The sequence below is a fragment of the Cydia amplana genome, chromosome 17 (genome assembly GCF_948474715.1).
Source record: "Cydia amplana chromosome 17, ilCydAmpl1.1, whole genome shotgun sequence".
NCBI classification, from domain to species: Eukaryota; Metazoa; Arthropoda; class Insecta; order Lepidoptera; family Tortricidae; genus Cydia; species Cydia amplana.
In genome coordinates, this window is record NC_086085.1 from 7,742,054 (window position 1) to 7,763,273 (window position 21,220).

Below are 21,220 nucleotides of genomic sequence, written 5' to 3' on the forward strand. Positions count from 1 at the left end.
GATTTTCTTTAATATTAAATTCTAGCATATATATGCTATATACATATATAGGTAGGTATTGTTACTATATTCAGTTTAACCTGTTATCAATCAATGACTTTTATATGATATGTATGTTTGACCTTCACATGTCCAGAAAGAAGAACATATTCATTGATAAGCATATTTGTATTATATAGCCATGTAACAATCATGCTATACAATGATGTTATGGTCATTTAAAACAGTTATGTTCCCGCTTATTAACCCTTTGACCGCCAAAGACGTCAACTGACGCGTATGGCTACAGCCAAAATATCAACCTTCATGCATTCTGACAAGGTTCACAATAAAGCGCCGCAGACGATAGGCGTGGCGTTAAAAGGGTTCATTCACCTATACATCTACATACTAACTCTGAGAAATTGTAGGAAAAGGCGCTCCCCTTTGGCCTTCTAACATCTGATGTCTTCTTCACCTCAAAAATTCAGGGAGCTCTTGCGGTGACTTCGATATTCAGTATACTTTGATAACCATTTCATTTTCAGTTGCCTTTTCGATGTATGATCTGGACAATGATGGAAAGATCTCCAGGGATGAGCTGCTGGCTATCCTGCACATGATGGTTGGAGTCAACATCAGGTATGCCACCTACTTTGCAAAATGCACTAAATCAATATGAGTGTATTCATTCATTGCATTGGGTTTTTAAGGTTCCTTAGCAAACATGGCAAAAATAGACCCTTATAGTTTTAACATGTCCATATGTCACAGCTATACATATTACTTACTCGAAAACTAGAACTCACTACTATCCAACTTACTCACCAAATTTCACGAATATTGGTTGAAAAATAAGACACACACACACTAAGTGTAAGGCCCGAGTGGACGCTCGAAGCGGAGCGTTCGGCGGGGCGTGCAGCGGGGCGTCGGGCTCACAAGTGATTTGAGCAGCGTGCACTAAGGCCGCTCCTATACACTTGCATTTGTTTAACATGCACGCCGCACGTCCCGCTCGCCCCGCTGCACGCCCAACTCGCCCCGCTGCACGCCCAACTCGAGCGTAAGACACAATAGTTATTTTCGATACAAGTGCGAAAAAGAGGAAATTCGAAACGATTGGCGATAAATTAAAACACGACCGAAGGGAGTGTTTTAAATCGACACGAGTTGCGAATTACCTATTCGCACGTGTATCGAACGTTTTACAGTACATATGGCACTTTAAAGTTTCGACATACGCACGAAAAGTGCTATTTTACGCACTAGTGCGGAAAAGTAGCCCCATATGGACTGTAAAATAATTTACAGTACATATGGGGCTACTTTTCCGATAAAAACGTTGTTCGATACACGTGCGAATAAGTAATTCGCAACTCGTGTCGATTTAAAACACTCCCTTCGGTCGTGTTTTAATTTATCGCCACTCGTTTCGAATTTCCTCTTTTTCGCACTTGTATCGAAAATAACTATTTTGCTATCACTATATACAACGCGCTATTTTTATCTAACACTTGTTAAATCGTTAGAAGCAATATAGTTACGCGCGTGCGGTAGATATAGGGGGGTCAATGTATGAAATTCCTCATGGTAAGAGTCCTTTCTTTACTAGGTTTTAGTTTATGTGTTACTGACACCTAAGATCTGACATTAGGTCTTTTAGAAACCAAGTGTTACAGCCGAAGAAAAATTGCCAACATAAGTATCCTATCTCCATAGGCTGATTAGATAGAAATATAATACTTTCATAATAGCTTGTGATAAGATCAGAAATGTACTTATCAATTTAATTCCCGATATGTACCTACACATAGAGGTAATATTAATTAATTGTTGGGTGTTATAATTTATTTATAAATAAACAATCATATGAACAGTTACTTGAACTCTTCACTTTTGAAAGTCTGAAGTTATGGCTTGTTGCAACGATTTCCACTTAGAACTCATATCCAATTTGATGAAACAATGTCGCAACGTGGCCTCAGGCTGGAGATTATTTTACCTACGTTATTTTTAATTTCGCAGCGAAGAGCAGTTAACCAGCATCGCGGAGCGCACAATCCTCGAGGCCGACACCAACAACGACCAGATGATCTCCTTCGAGGAGTTCTGCCACGCGCTGGACCGCACCGACGTCGAGCAGAAGATGTCCATCCGCTTCCTCAACTGATCGCCTGGCCCGACTGACTGTCTCCATTACAATCAAGTGTAACACGTCTTTTATTCTATCAACGCCGACGACAACTAATGTAGACGCATGGTTCATGTTTGTCGGGCCTTCATCGACTAGATCCTAGATTATATGCCCTATCCTCGTAAAACTCACGGTCCGTACTTATGTTCGATGAAATTTTAATCATTTACTATCGGGATAGGGGATAGAGTTGCATTTGTTTTGGTTCATTCAATTTTCAAACCAAGCAAACATCAACTATATTTCCTACAAAATAGGTTCAAATTTCACTAGTAAATTTTGAATTATTTCTTGTATGTCTGGGCCTTAGGTTAGGAGGCTATAATAACACGAGGTTCTCATTGTGTATTTGTACCAAAATCAACACAGTTTACTTTCCATTCGTAAAGCTTACTGTAAGTTTGTTGTTTTTAGTAAATCATCAAAGTTTTTAGTACATCATCAATGTTGGCATGTGATCATACACTTTTGTCTAGCAATTTATTGTGTATCGTTGTTACACTTGACCATAAACCTACGCATCCGCAGGCAAGCCGAAGTCAAGTTGGCTTTATTTTTTTTAAAGGATGGTATTACGACTCTTATTTGACGTAGTTAAAATTATATAAGGTTTACTTACTGGATTACAGCACCTTGTTTCAATATTAGTAAGGTGCAGGGGGGGGATTTCGACTGCGGGGTAATTTCAACTAGTCGAAATGTCTTCCACGTTTTACATTATTAACTAGAGTGCCATATACGAAAAAGATGTGTTGTGTGTGATTCTAATTAATACTGTAAAACATGGAATATATTTCAATTAGTTGAAATTATCCGGCAGTCGAAATTGTCCCCCTGAACCTTAATTAAACTTTTATTTGCGTTGTGCTAAATTTGTCCATGAGTGCACTCTTTTGTTACCATAAAAATAAACATGTGTTGCGATATATTTGGCCACTTTGGCCTTCACCATCTAGTGATGTCAATTTTTGTAAATTACGTTCGCCTCAAATAAATGTAATATTGTGCTCGTTTCGTTACAGTTTAAGTTGTGTGAAAAACCATGATTTGGTGTAAATACTGGTGATATTATTTAGATTAAGTTTGATGGATTTAAAATTTATTTATGTATGAATTTGTAATTTATATCGTAGTGGTATGGTAACTGTCATTGACATTCATTTTTGGGTAATTTAAATAGAAAATGCGTCATTTTGTACTATTAGGAATCCAGAGGGTTTCATCTCCCTCAATGAAAATGTGGACAAACCCTACGCTTAAATGGGTAAATAAATATTTAACTTTTAAACTTTCAGTAAAGTGTGTGTTTCGCGAGTGACAATGTCTGTTGGCGCCGTATTTGTTATTAGTTTGTTTTTTACTTGTTACTAAATTTTATTTTAGGTAGTTATTTAAATTACTGTTGTATTGTTAACTGCATTTAAGATAGGTTGAGTTACCCTTTTTTGTAAAGATAAATGTTTCGTCGTATATTAGAGCCACCAATCAAATATGTATCATCACTACATAGTATAAAACAAAGTCACATCCCGCTGTCTGTCTGTATGCTTAGATCTTTAAAACTACGCAACAGATTTTTATGCGGTTTTTTTTTTAATAGATAGAGTGGTTCAAGAGGAAGGTTAGAGGGTCGCTAGTATAATTATAAATGTTAAGGGTTTGTGTCTAGACGGAAGGGGTTCTTGTTCTTGTAGATTAGGATGTAATCGATAGTGAATGTATTCATGTAACTACTCATAGGTACCATTAACACACTATTTTATTATTGTACAATATTTATTTTCAAATATATATTATTGACAGGGATTGTAAAATAAACTGTACAGGGAAGAGGACGTGGCGAGAGTATGTATAGACCGATATATTTTTTCTTAAAATAAATCATTTAATCATTTCATAAACATTTGTTTTCATTTATAATGGAGAATACAAAATTTAACTTAACTAGCAGCGATCTTGGAAAGAAGAGAATGTTGATAAATGATGCATTGGTTAAATAAATCTTTTAAGAATTGTCCGAACAGTAACACATATTCTCACATTCGTACAAATTCAAAGAAACAAGTCTTTCTTTATATAGGGGAGAAGTGGCATGAAGAAGAGCCAGGTTTCGAAAGAGCCACTTGTATTATTTTGGTAGTTTCAGAACGAGTTTTGGACGAATTTTATTTTTAAACCTTTTCGACGCCGTGTCAAACACAAAAGCCGTCACGCTGACGCCACGTCACCGAAGTATCAAAACTGAAATTGAACTTTATGCATATGCACGTAGGTCTATGTTGCTCTGTGGTCTGTGACCGATTAATCGGTCTTTGGCGTTGAACCTACGGTGCGGATATATCGATCGGTCATTGGCGTCCAAAAGGTTAAGTGACAATATATATAGCTATCCATGCCGTAATCGGCAACGGCGACCCAAAGTGACAATACTCATTGCTCGTCACCTCCAAACATTAGACATACAAAATTCGTCCTGAAACTACCGAAATGCAAATGGCTCTTTCAAAATCTGGCTCCGTGATGCCACTTCTCCCCTACCCATAGACCGGCCAGACCAGTAAAGCAGCTTCTATGTGAGATGATGGAGACAGTAGACACATGTACGCTAGGTACATATAAATGGATGCCCTAAAGACTCGCCCTATTCTACAAGGTTCTGGACCGGCGCTTCGACTAGGCGGTGGACGAGACGGCCAGTTTCTTGAGGTGCTCCATGAACACCTGCAGCGACACGTCGTCCGTCAGCACGGGGGCTCCGCCATCCTGCTTGACATTGAATGATATAAGTACTCGGAAATTTTGGAAATCACCCCAAAATTAACTTAAAGATATAAGAGTTACTGGTTAGTACGTTAATATCAGTGTTTTGATCAATTTCCAGTGACAGTAAAATATTTATAATAAACGTAGGTATATCAATCAAAATGCGAAAAATAAATCAAGCGTGTACACCGCGAAACCCTCATGTATAAATGACAACCACTTAACTGACCGTCTACTGACTAACAGCTGACAGATTACCAGATTAGGAAATGGTGGTCACACACTAGCTGTTATACGTATTATATAACATTGTGTGACAGGGACACCATAATCAAATACTATCATATGCTTGGTTTCTTTGCTTACAAAATTGTATACTCATCCATGTATTACTTTAATTTAGCTTCTGAATACAACTGTTTTTTCCTGAATAGATAACGGAGAAAAATAATACACGAAAGAATTTCAAAATTTGCTAAAGCCCCAATTCAGATGTTATGTTGTAGTACCAGTTTAATTAGTAATTATCTTTAAAAAAATGCAAAAAGGCATATTAGAAAGTATGAATGCCCTACCTACCTGCAAAAGCCCTTCTTTAGCCACCTCGCAATTACGTATAAATCATAAAAGATTTAGAAAATATTACTATATTTAGATATAATGTTAGCTTAGCAATTGTTGCAAAAGTATGTATATATACTTAATATGAAATTAAAGTATTAAACAGCAGCGTAGTGCAAAAACATGTCTTGAAATAAAGTTAGCTTTGTTCTATTTATTTTTAGTATAAATATTAATAGGTAAGTTAAGCTGAAAAAAAAATATTCAAAGTGATAAGAGATTGAAAGCGTTTATAAAAGCCAATGTAAAATTTTGAGTTCAGGAAGCCGACACCAAAATTAGTTTAAAAGCAACTAATAAAAAAAATACTACCGCTGACGGCATCGGCATCGCCTGGTTTTCGCCAATACAATGATGAAACAAAAAAAAATATGAAGTCAAACCATGCTGTAATGGCCGATTCTTGTCGGTATTCGGTATATCACTCCATGCGAATTATAAAAAAAAACAGCCCCCTGTCCTACGCCATGAATCACGTAAAATTAAAATGCAAGTGTATTTTAGGTTTGTACATTGTTGTACCATATGATATGGCATCATAAAGAATAACTGTGTATGACAACTTCTAGGATAACCTATGTTTGCAAATTAAATTAATTAATACAATTTATAGGAGCAGGGCGCTATAATTGTGAATTGAAATCAAGTCATGCATTTGACATTTATAAAATTAATCGTATTAAAATGGCAATAAGGTGATATTTTGTTTGAATTGATGTCACTCACCCCTCCATACGCGTACATGTTGTTGTGGGTCTGAGATGGATTGACCTTCGACAGCAGGAAACGAGCCTGAAAAAAAAACAATACACAATACTAATAACATAATTTAAAAATAGCTGAACGGTTTGGGTTATTTGGGGAATTAGCCGACATTCTGCACCTACCTTAAAGTGTCATTCAATAGAACTTGCTAACTATGTAAACAAAAGTTACTACTAATTTGACATTCAGTGTCAATTTTAGTATGGCGGTTTGTTTACATAGTTAGCAAGTTCTATTGAATGACACTTTAATATATAATATACGGAATCCCCCGTTATCCCAATCATTACATACTCGTACTCGTATTTATAATAATCCTACCCTACATTGCAGATGATTTTTTGATTCACGCATCTTTGTTTTTTTTGTGTTTCATGTCCCTATTAAATACACTTTGATCTTACAAATAAGGTATTGTTTATCGTGTAAGTATAAAAATTGCATATGCGATAAGACCACTTCATATTTTACCACAGAACCGGTAAATGACTGACCTTTAGCTTTGTAAAAAGCGTGCATTTAGGTACAAGCAACAGGTAGGTACTATATACCGCTAACACTTGTCACTAAACCTCCACGTCTTCATCTGAGATAAGCGCGCACCAAATAAACGTGTCGGAGAGCAAAACGAACGCGAGCTGCGAGTAGATCCATTGTAGCCAACAAAAAAGTCGCTGTAATAATGTTGTGCCGGGCCCTGTTGGCCGCCGCCGTCTTTACATGTACGTTGTCTCGCGGATCGCGCCCACCGACTTTAAACTACATAAAAGGTTTAAAAAAATATACGGAACATAGGTTGCGACTAGAAGAAAGTGAGCTCATGGTGTTTCCAACGTTGATCAAAAGTTAATACGATTATAAATTGAACGATGATTGTGATTTGGGTATGAGTGTTGATTACAGTTTGTAAGAATGTTTATTCGTGTTTCATGCCCAACCCCCTCTAACAAGTTAGAGGTCTTTGTCAACTATGTATACTTTTATCTGATTACGCGACAGCAAATATCGGGTGGTGTACGTAACGCGTGTGTTCAACGGATGCATTCGAATATTGATAATGACATTTCAATATAGACTTCAATTTTTATCTCTTTATTTTCAAAATATCATTATTTTACTCACCAATTTGATTTAAGTACTGCCCGTGCCAGGTCTTACTTAGGTATAGCACCCTTAGGCTGGCGTCCATGTAATAATCATATTAAACTAAGTGGTTTTGCAGATGTGTTGTGCGTGCTGTTGCTCAGTGGTGTCCAAAAGGAGGACATCGACGCGAGCACCCTGCGGAAGCTGCAGCGGCACAACGTAAACATCGACGATATCAACGACCAGTGAGTTTATGCCGTATTGTTTTCGCCGCGATAACATTCTGAGATTTGATTCCAGAGGAAAAACGTTCATGAGTACCTACTTATCGTGTTAGCTTATAGTGTGTAGCGAAAATGGAATTAGAATCAAATGTCAATGCCCCTCCAATCATTGTGATTTTATGTAAACATACTTTCTCGGTATTACTAATTAAGTTTAAAGTAACCAAAACCATAGAGGTATTATTATTCAACTACAAAAAAGTTGTTTCTTTACGATAAACATGTTTATGATGTTTGACATGTAATATTTAAAGTGTTATGAATGTCTTTGTCCATGTCTAAATATGTATAACAAAATGCCAATTCACTTTCAAAAGCTAAATGTTTTCTCACTTTTAAATAGGCAGCTGAAAACACAATGTCTTGGTAAAACAGACATTCCAGTCACTTTGACCACGCCACTGACAAATCCGACAACCGAGAAAACAAAGATAACTGTTACCGACAGTAAGTAAAATTTTGTAAAATAAGAAATAATGTTTACTTTTGTGACGAAGATGAAATCGATGAATAATAATGTAGTGTTATAATTCCAGAAAATGGACTGCCAGCCGAAGATACGACGCCGCTACAAAAGATCTTTGAATATTTAGATTTTTTAAATAAAGAAGAAAAAAGAAAAGCCTTGGAATCTAAAGATAATGACAAAAAAATAAAACAGGGACAGAAACCGTTCTCTCTTTTATCCAGTTCCCCATTTCGTGATAGAATTCAAGGAATTAAAGTTGAAGATTTGAATACCGAAACACCACTTACAATAACGACAACCAGCACTAAGAAGGACGATGAAAAAAGCAAAATGGAAAAGAATATAAATTCGGAACTAGAGACCTTAATGAACGTTTTGCGAACAAATATTGGCAGGACGCCTGATTTGTCGCAGCAAGGAAGTACTACGGTTAAAACATCAAAAGATCTTCCTGTTTCTGAACACACTAAAGATGTCGACTACATTCAAAAAATAGTAGAGGAAATAATGTCCAAGAGACAATTGAAAGAAGTAAACAGAACTAAAAGCCCTAATTTAAATACAAACGAATCAATGCGAAATATAGATGACATACAATCCAAAAACAAATCAATATCACTAATAAGCTATTATTTAAACAATTATAAACTCGGGAATTTTTACGCAAATAATCAAGGTGATAAAGATACATACGATATATTAGACACTGTTAAAAGGCTTAAATCCAGTATTAACGAGCCAGATGGAAATAATAATGATGAATACTCTATTTGCAATAAATTAAAAGCACAAGAACAGAAAGTAGTCCCTGGCCAAAACGGCAACCCTATAATCAACAACATTTTAAGTAAATTAAAAGAGGAAAGTGAAAGGTTTAAGCTTTTAGATAAAGAAAGTGCCATTAGAACTATTATGGAACATGAACCACAAACTACGCATATCAATCAGAATAATGACAAGGATAAATTTATCAATAATAAAGAAGGGCTAAATATAGTAGACAAAGAATACATTACAGCATTAGGCAATGAATCTAAAAGTATTAGCGTTGATGGCCTAAGAGGTCACATAAAAATAAATGATGTTTATAAAGACGTGTTAGAAGTCTCGGATACTGAATCAGATACAGCTTTAAAAAATGTATTACAATCGCAATCAAAACTTTTTAATCAAATATTTAATCAACAAAGAAACCTAATAAAACTGTGCAATACCGACAAAGAAAAGTTAAAATCACGCGAAAATGAAAGTCCCGAACCTTTACAATCTGCATTGAAATCTCAACTAAATAATGAACAAAATAAACCTATGGCAACCATGCAACAATCACAAGATAACTACCCGACATACATCAATGAAAACATACATAAACTAGAACCTGAATTAGGACATGAGCAAGCAAAATTTGTAGGTCAATCACGTTTATTCCATTACAGCCCATCAAAATCAGACAACAATGTATTAAATGAAAAATACAAAAGTTGGCAACTTACCGCCCCAAACTCTTTTATTATAGAAGATCAAGCTACAGAGCCGAAAAATAATTTTAGGACAGGAAATTGGATGGATGATAAATTAAAAACAACCAACAGACAAAATAGTATCGACCACGATCCAGACCTCGTTAAGGACTATAAACGACCCTGGTTCTATGCTGAACTGAACAATAAACAATTCAAGTTCAAAACCAACGGAAATCAACAGGGATTATATTTTATACCTAACAGAGATAACAAAATGACCAGTACAGTAGAGCCTAGATTAAAAAAATCATACGAAAAAAGTTGGTCACCGTACTTTGACATTGCCGATAATAACACTGCAGTTATTCGAACAAACGAACATCTAAGGGCTAATAAAGAACAACCAATTTTAGTCGATCCATCATTAACCCGATCAAACGTCCGAGAATTAATGGATAGTAGTAAAAAATACCCCATGATCGACGGAACGTATCAATATGAAAATAAATATCGTAGCGACATTGAAGATAGAAGTTCAGAACAATTAAAAACCAAACAAGATAAGAAAATTAACATAGTTAATTGCCAAACATTTTACGAAACCAGGGTCGAATGCCTTTCCGCTGCTGAGTATAAAAAAAACTGGGGGAATTTTAGAAATAAGCAAAATAATATTAAAATGACTAATATGAGAGAAAATAATGAGGAAACTGAAACTTTAAATAATAACATAAAAACGAAACATAAAAATTATAGATTACCATCAAGACCTACTACCACTGAGCAGCACTTGGACAGTGATACAACTTTAGGCCAATTTAAAACAAATATCGATGACGATGATTTCTTCAGTCAAAATGAAACTAAAGAAAGTAAAAAAATACCTTCATTATCTCCAAATGTTATAAAAGATATAGCACAAAGTATAAAAGAATATGTATTAAGGGATTTAAAAACCACAACGACGACGATAACACCCAGCAGCACTACAACTTATCAGATGACAACTACAACACCTACTACAATCACCAAAACAGTTAAATCAACCACAAAAGGTAAATTATAAACAATACAAAGAAGTTACTTACAATAAGCAAAAGTTAAAAAAAAATACATTAAGTGTTATTATTATCGTTAATATTTTTATGTTACAGAAGAAATGCTAACGACATCGACCAAAGATCCATTAAAGATACAGGATGCTTCGAAAACATTGGAGAAAATGATGGAAATGTTAGCGAAAATTACTTCGATGAAGAATACAGGTTTAGAACCAGAGAACGTTAAGCATGTTCCGTACAACATTAATACAACAGTCACAACACAAAAAACAATCACGCAACGCCATGAACAACAAATAGTATCAACAGACAATACCCTCCGACATCAACAAACTATCCAATTGGAAGAAAACCGTGTATCGCATGTTCCACAACCTTTACAACAAAACGTAGAAAATCTTAAAGCATACGTGCCTCAACTGGTAGAAATGAAAGATGAAAATCTGTTGCCATATGGTTCGCAACCTTTGCAAAAGTATCCAGAAAACCATGTACCATACGTCACACAAGTTTTCCAGCGTCACCCAGAGAATCAATTAGCATACGACTCACAACCGTTAAATCTTAACCCAAACCATCGTGTTCCATATGATACACAGCCTGTACAGCAAGGCCCTATGAATCGATTACCATATGAAATACAACCATTAAAGCACAACTTAGAAAACCAAGAAATTAGCGAGCCGTATGTGTCACCGGCAGTACAACTCAAAGGAGAAAACCGTTTACGATATTATCCACATACCTTAGAACGTAATCCAGAAAATGTAGTATATGTTCAACAGGCTCCAGTAAACCATTCACCATATGTTCCAAAGGATATGCAACTCAACGTTGAAAACCCTACGTACGTCCCACAGGCCGCCGAAATGAAAGCAGAAAGCAATTTTCAATTTGATTCACAGCTCTTACAAAATAATCAAGAAAACCTACAACATAATACACAGTCTTTCCAGCGTAATCCGGAAGACCATATAATAGTGCCAGAAGTTAAAACAGAAAGCCGAATACAATATTTTCCACGAGCTTTACAACCAAAAACAAAAGACCGAATTCCGTATGATTTGCAGCGGTTAGAGCCCAACCCAGAAAACCACGTAACATATCCTCCAGCGCCCTTACATTTGCCCCATGGGCAGCATGCTGCAGAATTACCACCAGTAAACAACATACCATATGGTTCACCGGCTGTGCGCCTAAAAACTGAGGATTGTTTACCATATAACCCAAAACCCTTACAAAATGGCTCTAAAAACAGACCATATGATTACAGTATGATGGACCCTTATCATCATTCGAACATTGAATTTAAGACATATTTAAAAGAGGTACAAGCACCTGTCCCGCAAAACAAAGTAAAACCGTCTTCCGGTAATCAAGTTATAACAGTACAAACAAACTCTGGAGAAATATCACCATTGAAAATAGTACTGCAGAAACCTTTTTTGCAAAATATAGTACTTACAACACAACCGCCAGTAAAAGCGCATCACAGTGACGAAACTTTCCATTTCAAAAAACCAATACAAAAACAAAATCGACACCAAGTAGAAGTCAAAGAAAGCGAAATGAATAATATTAATGAAGACAAAGGTTATGTGGCTCGACATACACACAGAGACACTAAGACAGCTGTTCCAAAATCTAGAAAAACTAAAAAGGAACGTGAAGTAGTCCACCACTATAAACCACGAGATCTTAATGAAATTGAAAAATTCCATGAAAAGTTAGAGAGAGGCGATGCCAGGCAACGCGAAGATGAAAAGATTACAAAGAGAGTACAAAGACCGATAGTGAAGAATACTAATTATGATGACACGCATTTCCGAAATTTTCTACAAACACAACAGAAAGTAAACGCTATGCTTGAGAAAATATTGGCTTCTGCTAAAACCAAGCCAATCAGTGCCGAGGTTATATAATTTTCACTATATTGTAGTTTTTTTTATCGTTTAATTTTATGCCGACGTGTGTTGATTTTTGGAAACGAATGTTTATTGTTAAATCAATTGAAAATTCAAGGGCATGTTGGATCTTACTCAGTAACCGCTAATAAAACTAAGACGGGCCTATTCACGTCTTAAATATACTTGACAATTACCTCTGACGTTTTGAGCGCAATTTTGCACTTGTAGTCCCGGAGCAAGACTCAACTTTATAATATTGACAAAACCCCTGTGACAATGACAATGGTTAGCAGATTATTTTAATTACCGACACTAATCTTTCGACAACTGCTTTTCTGGTCCAAATTTTTGTCTGTCAATCTTTTATATTTTTTTTCATTTTTCAATATTTGCAATTCAAATAACGCGTTCTTTATCTAAATTATAAAGTCCATTTGGACATCCGCGAGGCCCCTTCTGGGGAATCGTAAAGGAATGATTGTAGTAAATACCTGAGAGCCTCCGTGCTCGGTGTCGATGTACCGCGGCACGGGGAAGCGGCTCTGCAGGATCTCCTGCGCGTCGTCGACGGGGGCTCGCAGCAGCTGCGCAAAGCTCTCGTACTCCGGCATGTCTTGGTAGCGGAGGGCGCGCCATTGCGCTATCGTCTGCAAATTATAAATTAACCCCTTATTTCATGTCATAAAATATATTCACGTCACGTCACGTCACGTGGAAAGAATGAGTGAAAGAAGGTTGACAGAGTGTATAAGGGGGAAGCAGAAGAGGGAGTTGGAAGGGGCATACCTCGGCGGACTTTCTCTAATCAGATCGGGGAAATCCCGAAGAAAGGCCAGGTCAAGAGCACCGTAAACCGGCGAGCGTGTATGAGGAATGTTATGAAAGTAACGGAAGCGAAAGAGGTATGTCAGGATCGTAGCAAATGGAAGTGGTCTCTACCTACCCCTCCGGGAAATAGTCGTGATTATATGTATGTATGTATGTATAAAACATTACACGCACCACTACACCACGTTTGAATCGTAGGACACGGATGCTTTTCTCATCAAGTGCGATGAATGTACTCTCATCTAATTGGAACCACAACTACCATAATCCATATCGGAATTACGCTATCAACCAAATTAATGAAGCCTTCCTATTTGTCAATTGGACAAAGTTGTGTGAACGTTCCATTTTGCTGACTATACCTCGCCGTGGTATATCAGGATCTGGAAGAAGGTATCCATGAGCAGGATGCGGTCAGGCTGGATGGATGAGGTGTCCAGCAACACGGGCTCGGGCGGGCCGCCAAAGCTGTACGAGTACAGGATCGGCTGGATCATGATCAGCGACTGGGTCAGATCCTCGCGCATCAACATGTGCCTGAGAAATAGACAAATGATCATTATATAAATGCAGGGCGACTGGTTTATTTCGAAACTCTTTAGTAAGGTCGGATATTAAATTTTGTCGTAAGCCGTCGGATGAAACAAATTGATTGTAATAGAAAGTCTAAGCTATATTGCACAATGTAATTTGTCTCAGACTTGAGATATGTACTTACACAATCAATGAATATTTGGTTAAATCAAATCCACGACTAAAGGAATAGGCATGGGTTCCTAAAACTATCGGATAATAGACCGTAGATTCCTAAGTCCTAACCTTACCTGAGCACTTTTTTGAGTCAACTAATTATTGTTCATTGAATGATCGTAAATATGTAATACCTGTAGAACGTGGTCTCATCGGGCGAGTTATTGAACACCTGCAGGAACTGGGAGCGACGCAGATGGTACATGAACTGCGGGTAAAGGCTGAAGTTCTCTGAAAGCCTGAAACTGTTCGGATCATCCTTTGCGTACTCGCCGAACTTTTGACACTATAAGAGAAAAAAGGTTACGATTAGGTACATTAACCTCGTAAGGTCTAGCATACTAAATTAGCCTATTTTTAATTTGAACTTTGTTATTATAGTAAATTGGGATGAATTTGGTTTGTTTGCCAAAACAATGAAACAAAAGAATAGTACATTACTGCAGACGCCGGGAAAGAAGGGCTTGCCGGGTGAGTAGGTATAGCCGGCCGACCGTAGGGAGGCCGGATAGTGATACGAAGCCGGCAAGACCTTTTCACGGCTAGGCATGTATAGTGCTTTTCTCAAACATGCAATGAAATAAAAAAATAGACCACTAAAAAAAAACAAATTTATAATCTTTATAATAAAAATCCAACTTCACAACAAAAGTTTTTTAATTTTCCTTCCAATCCCGCCATAATTGTTTTTTTTTTACGGAAGTCGTCCGTATTTCGCGTGTGTAGTGTTCGAATAGACCTTATTAGGGCCATTATACACAATCTGATAATAAGAATCTCAATTTCTATAAATAAAATAAATGCAGAGGATTTTAAATATTGTCTATGGTCTCTGGTGACTTACGTATAGACAAAATTTTAAATTTATTCATCAACACATTGAATCATACAGATTCGTATTCTTAATATAACAGGCGTTAACACGGATATTTTGGTCCGATAACCATTCATTCACTAAAAAAAAAATATATAATTCGGCTGTTTAGCCTGTTCATGGACACAGACCCCATGTTTACATTAGAATTTAAAAAAAAATTACTTCCCGGCCTAGGCCTTCAATTTCGTATGAAATTCCTTTACAGTTCTCTGGAGTTGCTCCGCCCTAAACGTGATACTTCGAAGCCTGATATAACGCCCGGAGCGACGACATTTCATTGCATGTTTGAGAAAATGCACTTTATTTGGTTTTTGAAAGCTTCTAATAAGATTGAAACGGAGTGAGCCTATACTTCGTTTTTTTTAGCATTAGAAAAAAGGTAAACAATCTTGATGCGTCTTTTAATTGAATAACGCTTTTTAAAAATCAGTAACTATTACTTACGAAAGCAGAAGAATATAAATGATCGTATTAGATTCATAATTGTTACATATTTGCCGTGACTTATTTTTAAAACGTGTTTTTAATTAAAAGACACATCAAGATTGTTTACCTTTTTTCTAATGCTAAAAAAAACGAAGTATACATTTAGACCTTACGATGTTAAAATAGTAAGATATTCAAGAGTATCGAAGAGTGACGATGACGGAGCAACAAATTGGCCGTTGCATCAAAAACCACTCGTACCTTAGCTGTAGTGCTGGATTTTCGTCTTACGGAGTACAAGATTACTTAAATAACAAGGGAGGGAAAAAAGAAAAATAAAAGGGCAAATGGTAATTAAATTGTTGGTTAATTTAGTGGGAACGCTCAGTGCGCATTGCTTAGTGAGCGGCGTTCGGAGAAGTATCAGAACTCACGGTACCTCAAAGTAATAAAATAGAACAGATGGAACAGTATCAGTACAGTCAGCAGCAGAAGTTGCTAAGCGGGCAAGGTGTTCAAAATTACCTTGACGCGCTCTTATTCTCTTAACAATAAAGTCGCGTCATGATCATTTTGAACACCTCGCCCGCTTAGCAGCTATTGCTGCTGACTGTACAATCCTTGTATGATCGTGGAGGCAGTCGCAAGTTGTCATACCAGTCGGATGAGCATGCGGTCGAGCCAGCGCAGCACGTCGGGCCCGTCCTCCTGCTCGGCGCGGTACACCACGAGCCGCGCCATCACCACGGCCGCCGCCTCCTGGTCGAAGCCGGCCGCGATGTGCGGCAGGTTCACCGCGGCGTCGCCCCAGCTGACACATTATTGGAACTTTCATTGTGACGAACAGTATAACGTCTTACTATAATGTCCGAGCCACCAGCATGTGTATCCGTGGGACACGGCACAGATTCAAATCCATCCTACATTCTTTGGTCTCAATGACGGCAGCCCTACCTAACCCGTCTACCTGCACCCTGCACTAGCGCCATGTTTTTGTTCTTGCTCATTCTATTTTTTTTTTATAATTTTACATTTTTGATAATTAAACGTTGTGTCTCTGTATAAAGTCTGTTAACGATATAATCTTAAGACATCGCATACTCCTTTGGGACACAGAAGAGATTTTTATTTATCAAAACTCAAAACGTTTATATGTATTTTAAATAGTGTAGATAATCTTGGTACAATTTACTACTCGACTTTATATTTGTATGTATAAAAACGGTCTTACTTGCGTGCCACAGTCGTGACTCGTACGCGTCGCTGGCCGCTCGAGTGTTGGTACTGCGAGATGAGCTGCACGCAGCCGCGCCCGCCCTGAGGCACCGGCGCTGCGTGCTGATTCACCACCTAAAAACAAAACACAGCTCAAGCAAAACTCATTAAAACGGTGAGAGAACTCATATTGCGAGTCTATCTGGTTTACGAACAAGTAACTGTCTCAAATATCAACAAAAAATAATTAGAGCAAAAGAAATAAAATTCGATTTTATTCATGGATCCTTGACATATTGATAGGTGCACAACCTTCCACGATCAACCAGACAACACACAATCCAGCCAGTTACAATACGACATGACATACACACATATACAGGGTGACCAGTAATTAATGGATAACCTTCTAACCACCGACAGAGCACCTTAGGCTGGTTCAGAAAATGCACTTATAGGTCTAGTAAAAGTTTCGTGGTTTTCGAGATAATCGAACTTTTCCAAATTTTAAGTATGGTGCTAGCTATTAAAAAAGACAGAAAAGTTCGATTATCTCTAAAACCACGAAACTTTTACTAGACCTATAAATGCATTTTCTGGACCAGCTTAAGGTGCCCTGTTGGTGGTTAGATGGTTATCCATTAATTACTGGGCACCCTGTATATCTCACTTGGCCCTTATTGCCAGACAAGAACTTACCTCAAAGAAGATGGCCATGGTGGTGCTAGGCGTGAAGGTGCACAGCTTCCACTGGCTCGTGTTCCCCATGCCCACTTCCTGGTCAGACACGCAGGGTCCTTTCACGTTCAGCGACACGCAAGAACCGATTGCGCCGCTTACTGGGAAATAATAACAAATTCTATCTTATCTACCTTGATATAAGGATGACTTTTAAAATGTATCTTGGCATTAAACACGCCTTTTGTATATTAAGATATTCTCTTATGCAATAAACATTAAATAAGTATTCATCATGAAAATTGCTTATGGCTTAGAACACAGACAAAATTGAAAATGACTTTGTGTCATCCTAAGTTCGGCGAGTAAAATTGCGGTCTCGTGCTGTTAGCAAATATTTAATGCGCATTTTAATCATTTTTAATCATTACTGCGATCTCAGAATCATAAATTATTCGCATTGAGTGCGATAAAATGTATCCATAGAAGAAATTGATCTCCTTTGATAACAATAAACTATTATATAGACATTTTATCTACGACACCATCGACAAACTTATCAACTGTAAAAAAAAGGAGCACTGATTTCTACCGTATTAGTTCTATTCCTTAATGTCATTTGCACTCGATTGTCCGATCCCTGATGATAAAGATATCAAAGCAACTCACTTTTCAATTCTCGGCTGCACTTGACTTCTAAAGTGCCATTGAATGCCATTTTGAAGTCGTTCTTCTGGTCTTTTGCGAACACACGTTGGAAGGTTTGCTTGAAAAGTGAAGAGTTGAACGAGTCACCCATCACCATATGTCCTCTACAAAAATCGTAAATTAATTACAAACATCAGATTAGAATAGTCAGTACCTGCAGAGCCAAGTATTCTTCAAATGTTCATGGCATTCTGAGTTAAAAATTAGTGCATATTTTACAAATAGTATCAGTTCCTTAGAACAACTGGGAAGTGTGAAAAAATTAATTTCCCTGTCACTGCGAGAGTGACTGTCAACTCGAACAGAACTAAACTCACGTAACAGAATCACATCATAGGTCATCCAATTCATTATTTCGATGACAATAATTAATTCAAAAAATTCCTCACCCTGTTGAATTACAACACTGTTTCATCTCCATCAGACCAGTCTGATCCAGCGCACACGAATAAATATCGATCGAGTGGCCGTTCGTCGCCGATCGGAAAGACAACGCTTCATAATGCTTGATAGCCTTCTTCATGTACTTGGCGTTATCTTTGTGAATGTCGTGATGCGAGCGGATGGGCTGCTTCAGCTCATCATTGACCACCTGACCGGGGCCTTGGGAGCAGGGACCTCCGAGGAACATCATGATTCTAGCTCCAGTGTTAGGATAAGTGACTTCTAATAAGCCAACAGCTAATGATAAAGCGACACCGCTGCTTCTCAAAGGCCTCTTTCCTACACCTAGAGGCCAAGGATCCCTGCCGAGTTCGCCGAGTAAGTCGGTCAAGGCCATGTCGCATTGTTTGACAGGTTGGAGGAAGCGGTGGGCGGGGGGCGTCGGCGCCTGGGTGCCGGGACGTTGCTGGGTGTTGGGCGCGTTGACGCGGCCGATCGCCAGCTGCTCTTGGATTTGCTTGCCACTCAAGTCTTTGGTTCCTTTGAAAACATAGCACTTGGATATGCCTTCTGTACCTGGAAAATTTAGAAAGTTTTAATTAGTAAGATATGACATGAGTTATAGTAGAATAAATATGATAAATAATTATTAATATTATAGTAAAACAAGTGTGTATTTAAAACCATTTGCTTATAGCTAGAATGGTTTATATTTACTCATTTGTCATATACATATAGTGAGTGAGCAAAGAAGGTGTAGTTGGAAGGCTGCTTTAAAATAATTGGTAAATTAGTCTTCACCTAATTGTTTAAAAAATCTAAGTGTACTTACCTAACTCATGAATCTGTACCATACGGCCAAATGTAATAAGACCAACTAGTGCATTTTGCGGCATCAAACTAAGCGATGTCTGCAGGGAGTCTTTCAAAGCTCCCAATTCCTCCTCGTCCATACAAGTGTCAACCACCAGCAGGTAAATGGGTGGCATTGTCTGAGCCCGTGTGATTGTATACTCGATGGTTGAGAAGTTTGGGATGAGCTCAGCGGGTTGATGCTGTTCAGATATGGCTGCATATTGCGGGGGGAACTGGAAATGATAGCAGAATGTAACAGATGAAACTTGATGAAGCATGCATGAGACTGAAGAGAATGAAGGATGTAGTCTCTACAGCTACACCAAAAAAACAGCTCTTATGGGGGAAGAATTTTTTTAAATTTAATTTTGCACTAATAAGTGGTTGCCAAAATGTTGTGTTGGTGGTTGCATAGTTTTTTTAAGTTTTCTGTACACTGCCTATTACAGCCATAAAGGGGCTTTGCATTCACAAAATGACATTACAAATAGTAAGTAGTACACAAAATTTGGGTCAACTATTTCAATGTCATACCTATATCCAGTCTGACAATGAAATGAAATTAAAATCAATGAATGGCTCTGGATGTCAGAAATTGTTTTTTTTTTTCTTTGCAAGCTCCAATACCCCTATTCTCATGATGCCACATGTCGTAAATATGGTTAGGACTCTGCACATGCCTCTACCACAATTAATTAATTAGCGCATATTCTCATTGGTTACACACAACACTCGATTGAGGAACCAGTTTCACAATATAAATGATATTACTTGATAGGTAGGTTCCATACATGATTCTTTAAATGCCCTTATTTTTAAAAACAATTCATGCAAACATTGATAAATTGTAGAAAGTTTAACTGACAAATAGGGTAATTCGCCAGTAACTGTTACACTAAACCTGTACCTGTTAGTAACTGGCCACCCAAAACTAAAAAATGAATTCTATTCACCTATACACAAAATTCATTTTAGTGTAAGGTGGCTAGTTATTGAAGGCTGGCCAGTCATTGGTATCTTGGTTTTTTTAAGGGTAGTTATTTTTAATTTAGGGTGGCCAGTTACTGGCGAATTACCCTACTAATTTTATAAGGAATCCCATAGAATTATGACGTGTTATAACTAAAAAATCAAATTGGATTATTGAGAAAGTAAAGGTTAATGTACTCACAGGATTTCTTTGAAAACAGAAATTGCACACCCACAATTTAGCTCTGTAATCGACCTGGCACATCGGGTTCAGTACAGCGCGGCAGGTGTTCCGGGTGCACAGGACTGGCTCATACTGAATTGGAGGCAGATCGGGCCGTTCTTTCAGTGGCTGGTACAAGCAGGCCAGGGGCACCACAAGCCGCGTTGCCTCGATTCTGCTCGACGGCCACACGTTCCATGTAAACCGTATGCCATCCCGGTCTTCGTTTTGCTGAATAAACTCCTCATACGTCGCCATGTCTTAGATCTACAAACGAAATATTACAAAAACACCATAATAACACGTATTCACTTAGCTCACACCTTTTCATGAATCCAACACTTGTTACGTACCAGGAAGACATGCAGTGACCTAAGACTATGCACATAAGCGAAACCCTACAATCCAGTTAGACACCCATTCAGAAAATGGAATTAAAACAGATTTTATAAGGAATTTCTAACAGAAGGGCCAGTCGGGCTGATTTGGCAATTGTCAATACCAAAGACAAAACAGCTGTCATTTCAGCCACGTCATTTGTGAAAACGCAATATAACTGAGAAATGAAATTTACATTTTTATTTTAATACTTTACGAATATATCACTTTTTCATCAATATTTAAACGGGAAAATCTATGTGATTTGGAATTTTCTTAACGAAAACTCTAAATCCATGAAACATTAAGTGTCTTTGCCCCACAATTAATAAAA

The 21,220-nt window shown here is 37.5% G+C and overlaps 3 protein-coding genes across 4 annotated transcripts in view; 2 read left to right on the forward strand and 1 right to left on the reverse strand.

Moving 5' to 3' along the window:
* The window catches only part of LOC134655735 (calcineurin B homologous protein 1), a 307,947-nt gene extending 305,652 nt beyond the window's left edge, over window positions 1-2,295 (forward strand). Inside the window, exons 4-5 of the mRNA XM_063511199.1 lie at window positions 528-621; window positions 2,008-2,295. Of these exons, the coding sequence (XP_063367269.1) occupies window positions 528-621; window positions 2,008-2,152 (239 nt within the window). The 3' untranslated portion in view covers window positions 2,153-2,295. The remainder of the gene's footprint in view (window positions 1-527; window positions 622-2,007) is intronic.
* Window positions 2,296-4,782: 2,487 nt separating this feature from the next.
* On the reverse strand, window positions 4,783-21,022 carry LOC134655859 (protein transport protein Sec23A). Of its 2 annotated transcripts, XM_063511348.1 has the most exons (14): window positions 20,862-21,022; window positions 20,488-20,775; window positions 19,294-19,549; window positions 18,467-19,037; window positions 18,039-18,181; window positions 17,391-17,530; window positions 16,708-16,826; window positions 16,134-16,287; window positions 14,308-14,459; window positions 13,786-13,960; window positions 13,087-13,242; window positions 6,287-6,352; window positions 5,873-5,893; window positions 4,787-4,939 (listed from the first exon to the last, which is right to left on the reverse strand). In XM_063511348.1, the coding sequence occupies exons 2-14, from the start codon at window positions 20,764-20,766 to the stop codon at window positions 4,850-4,852; spliced, it is 2,322 nt and encodes a 773-aa protein (XP_063367418.1). In that variant the 5' UTR covers window positions 20,767-20,775; window positions 20,862-21,022; the 3' UTR covers window positions 4,787-4,849. The 2 variants fall into 2 exon arrangements, with proteins under 2 accessions (XP_063367419.1, XP_063367418.1); XM_063511349.1 differs by lacking the exon at window positions 5,873-5,893 and having other exon boundaries at window positions 4,783-4,939.
* On the forward strand, window positions 6,878-12,631 carry LOC134655658 (uncharacterized). The gene is made up of 5 exons (XM_063511096.1): window positions 6,878-7,170; window positions 7,548-7,656; window positions 8,039-8,142; window positions 8,232-10,682; window positions 10,782-12,631. Exons 1-5 carry the CDS (start codon window positions 7,008-7,010, stop codon window positions 12,608-12,610), a joined length of 4,656 nt encoding a protein of 1,551 aa, XP_063367166.1. The 5' UTR covers window positions 6,878-7,007; the 3' UTR covers window positions 12,611-12,631.
* Window positions 21,023-21,220: the final 198 nt, after the last annotated feature.

Excerpts from the sequence above, each read along its gene's own strand:
- LOC134655859 (XM_063511348.1), bottom strand. The coding sequence starts at position 20,766 with ATGGCGACGTATGAGGAGTTTATTCAGCAAAACGAAGACCGGGATGGC. Across the intron at positions 16,827-17,390 it reads CCATGGCCATCTTCTTTGAG|GTGGTGAATCAGCACGCAGC; the intron begins GTAAGTTCTTGT and ends TTTTGTTTTTAG. Across the intron at positions 14,460-16,133 it reads ACCGCATGCTCATCCGACTG|TGTCAAAAGTTCGGCGAGTA; the intron begins GTATGACAACTT and ends TTTCTCTTATAG.
- LOC134655658 (XM_063511096.1), top strand. The coding sequence starts at position 7,008 with ATGTTGTGCCGGGCCCTGTTGGCCGCCGCCGTCTTTACATGTACGTTG. Across the intron at positions 8,143-8,231 it reads AAAGATAACTGTTACCGACA|AAAATGGACTGCCAGCCGAA; the intron begins GTAAGTAAAATT and ends TTATAATTCCAG. Across the intron at positions 10,683-10,781 it reads AGTTAAATCAACCACAAAAG|AAGAAATGCTAACGACATCG; the intron begins GTAAATTATAAA and ends TTTATGTTACAG.